The following is a 9,740-nucleotide window of genomic DNA, read 5'->3' on the forward strand; positions in this document are numbered from 1 at the left end:
TTGTACTTTCCTACTGTGATTACATTTCTTTGAAGATATTGCAAAAGTATACAGGTAATAACTATGATAAATATATTTACCTTTGTTTTCTTGTATTTGGCCTTTTATAACTGGCTTTGTGAGTTTGAGCCTAAAAAATACTCAGCCATATTTACAGAATATTTCTCATAGATTGAGCCACATGCTTGCACATTGAAAATTCTAATTGGTAGCACTATTTACCATTTTTTCACTCTTTGATTTAATTTGTTAAAGACATTTGTGTCGTGTATTATATAGAATATTTTTAAAGCATTTAAATGTATACATAATCAAGTATTGTTTTAACTTTTATCTAATAGTCTTATGAGTGGGCTCTAGAAGCAATGAAGTTTGTTTCGAAGATGAAAGTAAACCAGCCCACTTCACCTGGACTGGTAACATTGTTGAAGAATGTTCAAGAGTATCTTGAAGACCATCCTCCAATCACACATGAAACGTTTCAGGAAATGTTGAAATTGGCAACAAAGTTAGAGAATAAGAATCTTTTTGATCAATGCAAGGTACTGTTTTAAATATTGTTATATTAATTTTATTGTAGGAATTTTGGGAACAAAGTCTTAGTTATCGCAAGTCATATTTTAAATTCTTATGTAATCATTGTGAGTTTTTGAATCAATATCTTAAGAAAAACAATGTTCTTGATCAGTGCATCAAATTTGTGATTATTATTTGTTTGATTGGCAATATTGAAAATAAGAAATTTTTATGTATAATTTTGGACTTAGCTTAAGATACAAATACATATTTAATTTCAAATGTATATCATTTGGAATTTAGCTTTCATTTAAAATAAAATGAAATATTACTTGAGACTTTTACATTTTCAAATATCATCCTTAGTAATATACACATAACAAGTTTTATTGAGGGTTACTTTATCTTATATTTTAGATTGCCCAGACCCGTTGCCAGGAAACAATGGATTTAATCCAGACTAGACGAGCTGACCTCCTGAAAACCAAGCAACAACAGGAACTAGAGACCCTCCAACAGCAGCAGGAATTAAGTGATTCAGATGCTGAGCAGTCCAATCAAACTAAATTTCAACAACAGAATTGGACACCTCAGGGTACAAGCACATGTAGTGGCTCATTCACCACATCTTCTGGCTTTTATAGGAGGAGATCAATAGCTACTTCAACTCCTCAAAGTTATGGCTGTCCTGTTGGCTCCTACACCTCTTTTCCAAGTAGCTACCATCCTGTGTCTGGATTAAAGGATACACATGTTGTTGATGACAAAGAAGAACATATCCTCAATCAAGGACTCATTACAGAAGATCTCACTACACAGGGACCAGTTGCATCAATCTCACGGAGCAAACTTGAAGCTCGAAGTAGCAGTCTTCAAAAAGAAATTCAACCTTTAGGTATTTTTAAAAGTTACAGTGGAAGTAGCCTATTTGGACTGAAAGATAAAATAATTGGCACTATTGTTGCTGGAGCTGCTTCCATTCAGGGTTCCTCCAAAGAGGGACCATCTCATCATCGACCATTGAGAAAACTGATGAAACGATGTCAGACATGGCAACTCCATGAAGATTCTCTTCAGAGGGCTACATTAGAAGTTCGAGAACAGAATGAAAAGTTTAGCATTCATCAAGCATCTGTACAAAGCAACCAGTTGGAAGTCAGTGTTTCAAGGTAGAATTCTACTAATATCATTATTTTTTTCATTTTAGGAAAGTCCTAACATGCTTTTTATGTTGATGATAGTTATATAGTTACCCAACTGTATAATACTTTCTAAAATAATTAATTGATTTGTGGTTTGTTTCAGTGGACTGTATAAATTGGGTGTCATTAGCTTTAAATATTAAACTACAATGAGAGTGTCATTGGTTTCTAATGTATCACTTGATTTAGATTATAGGTAATTATGCAATTAAAAATAATTAATGTAAATACTAAAGTAGTCAACAAAAGATTTTCACTTCTATAATAGTTAATTGCATTAACATAAACAACATCAGTAATAACATGAAGTTTGTTGTAGATTGAAAGTACTCTCATATTTAATTAGTATAATGGACATTATTTTTCCTGTTGTAGCTGTGGAATAAAAACTGATGAACCAATTGGTCCAAGCAACACGAATAGATGTCCCGTGGGGCACACGCTATCAGACCCAGGAAACATACCTGTCCCAGTGAATAGCCACCTTTTAGCTAGAACTACTAGTCTTGATCATTCAAAACTAAAAGATTTTGAGCAGCAAAAAAAAGGCAATAAGTAAGGAAGTAAAACATCTTAGTTTTTTTCTGGCATGTATTGTAATAGCAGGTTTAGCATTTAAATATGCATTGTGTTATTTAAAAGATATGGTATAATGATAAGAATTTAAAATAAATTTTAGATCCACTATTGTAGAACAACAAGATGATATATAGAAAGAAACAACTTGGAATTTCCGTCATCAAATAAGCTCTGTGTGTGTTTATTTTGCAAATAAAAGTTGGACTGGAGGGGATATGTGAAAGTGTCAAAACGTGTTTCCATATAAAATTGTAATTCTATAACTGGGGATATAAACCTTATTTTAGATTACTTTATATAGTGTTGTGTATTTACCTACCATAACAATAATTGTTTTGTTTGAAAAAAAATAAAGAAAAATATTCCTGCTAAATCTGGACATATTCAAACAAAATAAATTTCAAATGTATATAACTGAATATTAAGGATTCTTCTGTGAAGATAGATAAAAAAAAGTAAAGGAATTATATTATAGAAACAAAAGTAGTGTTTGCAGAAATGTTTTTTTTATCATTTGACTATTATACTGAACAAGTTGGTTATTTTATTTTATTGGTTTTCTAGGTTGTTATTACATATCATGAGAGAAATGATTCAGACTGAAAAAGATTATGTCAAGTCTTTGGAGTTTATAATTGAGGTAGGATAAACAAGCACTGTTTTTATTGAATATTTGCTTTATCATTTTGGGGAAATGCTTTGGAAAATATAGCAGTATTTCCTGCAACCTTATTTGCAAATTGTGTACTGTATTCCAAAAAAACTTGAATCATTTTCTAGAAACCATCCATACTAGTCACTAGAAGTACTAATTGTATCTTTAACCCTAACAAAGGCAAATTTCATTAAAACATAAACAAAAATGCAATATAGTTTGTTAATAAATATAAAAAATACTTCATAGTTTTTGAAATACCTAGCTAATAAGCTTTCACAAAATTCTTAATAAATTTTTAATAAATTATAAATGAAATTGCTGTAGTTTTGTGAAATAGGTTGTTTTCAAACAGAATTATAATGCTGTTTTTAACAAACAAACTTGATAGTTGGCCAACTAGGTATGTCATTGTGTGTTAAATGACTACTCATGTTTAGCATTTCCTTAGGTCTTTAACTATTAAATTAATAAATGTAAATAAATACACTGTAATTATTTTCAACTCCTTATGTTTTTATTTCTTTAATGTGATAAGCTCAGATTAAGAATATGTGTGTGTGTGTGTATATATATATGTTGCACTAGTAGTTATTATGGTAACATTAAGATATCTTTGCTCGTTGGTATTGATTCTCCAGGTAAACAATTAACCTGCCTAATGTGGTATATTAAATTTGAAATTATTCTGCAATAACGTTTTGATGAACTAATTATTTGTTGTGTCTAAAAAATTAAAGTTAATAAATAAAATGTATGTCTTCATGCACAAATGACACTTATAGAGCTTAGCTTTGTAAATCTTGAGATTAGTTTTGTTTTGGTAAACACACTCTTTATGCTTTCTAACTTCCTCAGCAGTTATAAACATAGTACTTATAAAGTTAAACATTGTTTTCCACAATTCTACTGGTAAATGTGTAATTTATCATAGCATCAAAGGCACACTGTACTATTCAAAATTTTTCCATGATGAAAATTTCTATTCCTTTGTTTTTTCTGTTTCCTTTGTCTTTTTTTTTTTGTACAGATTATGTTTGGTTCTAGTTCAGAAACTGGATAAAAAAGTGTGGATATACTACTCTGAGAACAACTTAATGTGTATTATTCATTTAAATAATGAAAAATATATATATATGTGTATATGTAGTAGTAAAATAATTCTTGTATGTGGAACATGTTTACTATGAACAACAAAATGCTTTGAACATTGTTTACTTTTATAATTATTTTCAGCATATGCTTACACAAATCACCATAGGTGAAACATAAAATTTTTTCTGTGTTAATCAGAATTATTTGCCAGAACTCCTGCGAGAAGATATTCCTCAAGCCTTAAGGGGGCAAAGGAATGTTATTTTTGGGAACATTGAGAAAATTTATGAGTTCCACAACCATTACTTTCTTAGTCAGTTAGAGCAATGTGAAAATTCACCTTTCCTTGTTGGCCAGTGTTTCCTTGCCTATGTAAGTATCTAACTTTGTTCTTTGTTGAATTAAAATTTACCATTATTGTTGAATACTAAAAACATTGTTACATCATAAATTGGCATGATCTTATTGATTTAAATAAGTGTTTTATAAACTATTCCTAAGTTCCTTGGTAGCAGAAGAGTTTATCTAACTACAAATATTACTGTTTTTAAGTACTAAATACTTCTTTGTGAATGTGATTTGAATATAAATTAAAGAGTGCAAGTAGGAATGAAAATAAAATTACATATAAATCAAACCATGCTCCTAAGTTCACAAAGCTGTTTTCCAGTAACAAACTAGGTTTATGATTAATAATTTTTATTGTTGTTTTTCAGGAATCTCAGTTCTATCTTTATGCCTTATACAACAAAAACAAACCCAAATCAGAATCTCTGTTGGTCGAATATGGAAATGCATTTTTCAAGGTGAGGTACAGTGGAAAAGTTTAATAACACTGTTGAAGCAATAGTTACAGATTAATAATTATCTACTGACACTGCATTGTGTGGGAAAATGGAGGGAAATAAGTAACACAGATACATTAATACAAAAAAAAACATACTGATATTCCCATCAGGTAGCTTAATCTAAGAACCCTTAATTTACTATTTAATATCATGAAAGTGTTTTAAATCTTGAAATACTTCATAATATATGTAGATTGTTTTTATCTTTTTTTTTTAAACATACTTCTTTCTGATTAGTTTTCATCTTTCCATAGAAGAAACAGTTGGAACTAGGTGACAAGATGGATTTAGCTAGCTACCTGTTAAAACCAGTTCAGAGAATGGGAAAATATGCACTGCTTCTGAAACAGCTATTGAAGGAATGCCCTCAGCATGAACCCGAACATGAGGATTTGAAGGTAAAAGTAATATGATAGATGTTTAAATCATTTCAGATAGTAAAATGAAGCAAAATAACTATTTCTGAGAAAGAACTGAGAACATTAATTTTAATAAATTCAAAAAAGTAAAAAATATTTTTTGAAAATCTTAAAATACATTATTTGTGTATGTATTTTCATAAAAGTTTCAAAGCCATTTCAGTTCAGAAAGAACATACAAACAAGGTAGTGACACATGACTACATAAACTGTTATGAGAAATAATATTAAAAAAATGGAACTGTTCTTTTACTTTTTGCCCACTGACTGAAGAAAGTATTGATTGATGGTAAAATGTACCATCAACTCCTTCAATTATTGTGAATAATATTTATTCTGCAGTAAAATCTTAAAATTATTCACAGTATTTTCCTGTTTATTTTGGTCTAAATCAGTAGCCACAAATTTTCAGACTCTGAAAATCATACTGATTTTCAATAGTCCTTTCTATGCAAAGTGGTATTTATGGAATTTTGTGTGTGTGTGTATGCAATTACAATATATATATATATATACAAAAGGAACTTGTTTTTTCTATTTGTACAAGGTTTTACCCCTATTGAAACATTTTTAAATTAAATATTAAAACGTATTTCTACTGCAGAGCTGTTTATTTCTTTTCATTGATTTACTCTGTGAGTTCCTACTTTATGGTTTTAATAGAAATTGCTTACGTTGCAGTGTGGATTTAGATTAGTTAAAATTGGTGTTTGATCATTACCAATAATAATTTCTTTATCATGTAGTTATTGTGATATGTTAGCTTTTGTTACATATGATACTTTTTATCTATACGTAAATTTGATTTGTTTTATTACACAACGTTTATGTAAATACATACATAAACTTCCTTCAAGGGTGAAGCATTAAATACCAAATCGTTCTTCTTTCAAAAATCAGCAAAGGTAACATCTAATGCATAAATAGGTGTAAAGAATATGAGTAAATAGTACTGTGACAACAGATACAGGCCACCCATACATAGATGTAGTAACTTTTCTTCCCATGAGCTTGAACCTTAGGTTCCAATATGTTTCCTCTGTTACTTGACAAAAGTCTGTGTCTGCTTATAACTGATGACCGATTTTCACCAAACCTGGTATGTATCTTTAGAATTCCTACAAATGTGTGTGTGGTGTACCTGATATTTACTTCTAAGTTATGTGAATATAGATTACATTTAATCATCATAATGCTCAAAACAACAGCATTTTTATAACCATGCCATAAAAGTTTTCTGTCTCTATGGAATTACAGGCAGCAGAAGAAATGGTAAGGTTTCAGCTGCGACATGGAAATGACCTTTTAGCTATGGATGCTTTGAGAGAATGTGATGTGAGTAGAAACATTTCTGGGATGTTTTTCTTGAAATACTTCCTTTTAAAGAAGCCTTTTTTTTTTAATGGAAATATTGTACTTTTAAGAAATTTGAATGCTTAGACAACAAAGAATCTTGTACCAGTTTTTAAATAGATATGTAATTTTATAGCAAGTCTCAAATTTTCCTTGAATGTTGATGTAAATAGAAAGGTTTAAGTTAAAAACAATGAAAAATTTATTTTTGATTTGGAAATTCCTTTTAAGAGTGGTATAGATGCCACTAAAACTTGTTCATACTGCTTGCATATTAGCAAAAAAATTGTGATATCTTCTTGTATTATTAGTTTCATGTTATTAAATGCACTTTTTGGCATAGCAGTGTAAATGCAACACAGTAAAATCCATTTCAGAAAATTGCAGTGAATTAATTTAGTACGTACTTATGAACAAATTTTGTGCCACAATTTTTAAGCTTGGTGATAATGTAATTCCTTATATGGGACATGCTGCTAAGTTTTCATATTTGTTAGGTAAACTTGAAAGAACAAGGTCGACTTCTTCGACAAGATGAATTCTTAGTGTGGCAGGGAAGGAGCCGTAAGTCTCTTCGACATATCTTTCTTTTTGAGGATCTTGTTTTGTTCAGTAAAGCTCGTCGTGATCCACATCGTAAAGGCCAAGAAATTTATCAATACAAGCTTAGCTTCAAGGTATGATTGTATAAATTGTACTAGAGATTAGTATTATATACATAAATAATCTTCAATTTTAACTAATTTAAAATGATTAAGTCCTTCCTTTGAATAGAAAAAGAAGCTGAAAAGAATGCTATATAATGGTAAAAGAAGCTTTATAAAGCTCATATGTGGCTTTTATTTTCAGTTTAATAATTTATTGTTGTTGTTTTTTATTTTAATGAAAAATAATACTTTTTTACTACTATTAATTATTAACTGCACAAACTTTATATATGTATATAAAATATTTTACGTAATATTGTAGCTAAATTTTGAGACTGCCCAAAGGTTTTTGTTTTTTTTTTCCTTGCTAGACAACAGACATTGGTATGACAGAAGAAGTTGGAGATAGTCCTACCAAATTTGAGGTCTGGTTCCGGAAGAGGAAACTAAGTGACACATTTGTTTTACAAGCTCCTAGTCCTGAAGTAAAACAAGCCTGGATTTTGGAGATTTCCAAACTGTTGTGGAAGCAGGCGCTGAAAAACAGAGGTGAGATTAACTTTAAGAAAATATCTTTGTTTATACACAGGTTATATTTTGTTTAATAAATGTTATTTTCTTCATTTATAAATATTCTTAAAAATCTTTTATCTTTATCAGTTTTCTCACGTAACACCTTGAGTACCTAGTAAATTAACAAAAACTTATTTTTTAGTTTTCTTTTTATTGTGAAGTGCAAACTTATTTCTTGTATATCATTTGTTTTATAGAAATGCGCCTGGCTGAGATGTCATCCATGGGAATTGGCAGCAAACCATGTTTGGATATTAAACCCAATGAAGATCAAATCAGTGACAGAGCCATAAATTTTCAAAGCCTTGGTCGAGGTAGAACAAATTTTGTTTTTAGAAGACTATTAAAGAGATTGATCACAGAATTTTAGTTTGGTTTTTTAACAATACTTTTTAATGTATACAACTTTAAAATGCTTCTTTCTAGGCTTAGTTATATTATATTAGTTATATAAATAAAATATGCTACACATTTTTTTTAATTCGTTTCAAACAGTAAAAGTTATCTAAATATCTTACAAGCTCCTATACTCATATCTGAAACAACTTTTTTTTGGAATGTGTAAAACAACAATTTCCCCTTTTTAGCTCTTCGATTTAGGAATTCCTTCACTGGCTCTTCATTTGATCAGTCACGTAACAACAAACGACCTTGCTCTACTATCTCAGTAAGCAGTTCTTCTTCTTCTGGCAGCAGCAACACTTCATTCCTACATTATGGTTCTCTTAACCTTGGCTTTGAACCAGGAGATAGTCCATTCTCAGCAGGTTATCGGTCAGTTACCCAGCAATCACAGTGCTCTACAGGTTAGTTTTAAAACTAGTCTTTAATTTTCTACACAGAACTAAGTAAATTATGTTTACTAATTCTTTATGAAAAACAAACATGTGGGTTCCATTTTGTGTTTTTGCTTTTCACTACTACTGTATCTTATGTAAGAAAGGAATTTTTTGAGTTATATTCATATGTATTAAGTATAAGCTTGCTCATTGCCTATTTTTTCATTGGTAAATTTCGGTAAACTGAAGATGCATTGAAAAGTCAAATTTTAGACACTATTTTAAGATGCTAGTTTACACATAAGACCTCCTGATACATATTTTACTTTTTTAGTATAATAATTATGATCAAAGTTTGAAATAATAATATTTATAAATTGCCTGTTATCTAAAAAAATTGGCCAGTAAAAAGTTAGCATTGTTCATAATACTGTTGATTTTTGAAACAACAGATAGGCTAGAAAGTGTTGAACTTGGATGACATTTTAGCATTCTTGAATTTCCTTTTACTGGCTCATGAATATAGCTCTATGTGTGGTATTTCTTAAGCATGAAAATCCACTCTATATGTTATGTATTTTACCTTTCACTTCAAGTGTACTGAAGAATAGCTATCTGCAAAGTCAGTAGATTTTCATACAGTTGTCTAATTCTTTTTGATGTTAAAAATTGTAGCAAGTTATTGAATTTAAATCCATAGCATGTACAAAGGCTAATGATTTTGGCAAAGTTACTTACTGCTATTAAAGATCAAGGTATTCAACTTCATTTGCTAGTATGAACGAAAGCTAATGATTTTAGCAAGTTACTTACTGCTATTAAAGATCAAGGTATTCAGCTTCATTTGCTAGTATGAACGAAAGCTAATGATTTTAGCAAGTTACTTACTGCTATTAAAGATCAAGGTATTCAACTTCATTTGCTAGTATGAACGAAAGCTAATGATTTTAGCAAGTTACTTACTGCTATTAAAGATCAAGGTATCCAGCTTCATTTGCTAGTATGAACGAAAGCTAATGATTTAGCAAGTTACTTACTGCTATTAAAGATCAAGGTATTCAACTTCATTTGCTG

The 9,740-nt window shown here is 29.8% G+C and overlaps 1 protein-coding gene across 6 annotated transcripts in view; it reads left to right on the forward strand.

The window, feature by feature from the left end:
* The window catches only part of LOC106463042, a 231,148-nt gene that overhangs the window by 214,204 nt on the left and 7,204 nt on the right, over window positions 1-9,740 (forward strand). For all 6 annotated transcript variants that reach the window (XM_022390767.1, XM_022390758.1, XM_022390776.1 and 3 more), the window contains 12 exons: window positions 342-542; window positions 934-1,685; window positions 2,094-2,273; window positions 2,862-2,937; window positions 4,246-4,419; window positions 4,764-4,853; window positions 5,150-5,293; window positions 6,572-6,649; window positions 7,165-7,344; window positions 7,686-7,863; window positions 8,085-8,201; window positions 8,475-8,693. In XM_022390767.1, coding sequence (XP_022246475.1) covers window positions 342-542; window positions 934-1,685; window positions 2,094-2,273; window positions 2,862-2,937; window positions 4,246-4,419; window positions 4,764-4,853; window positions 5,150-5,293; window positions 6,572-6,649; window positions 7,165-7,344; window positions 7,686-7,863; window positions 8,085-8,201; window positions 8,475-8,693 — 2,389 coding nt within the window. The remainder of the gene's footprint in view (window positions 1-341; window positions 543-933; window positions 1,686-2,093; window positions 2,274-2,861; window positions 2,938-4,245; window positions 4,420-4,763; window positions 4,854-5,149; window positions 5,294-6,571; window positions 6,650-7,164; window positions 7,345-7,685; window positions 7,864-8,084; window positions 8,202-8,474; window positions 8,694-9,740) is intronic.

This window comes from Limulus polyphemus, unplaced genomic scaffold, assembly GCF_000517525.1.
Source record: "Limulus polyphemus unplaced genomic scaffold, Limulus_polyphemus-2.1.2 Scaffold50, whole genome shotgun sequence".
In the NCBI taxonomy this organism is placed as follows: Eukaryota; Metazoa; Arthropoda; class Merostomata; order Xiphosura; family Limulidae; genus Limulus; species Limulus polyphemus.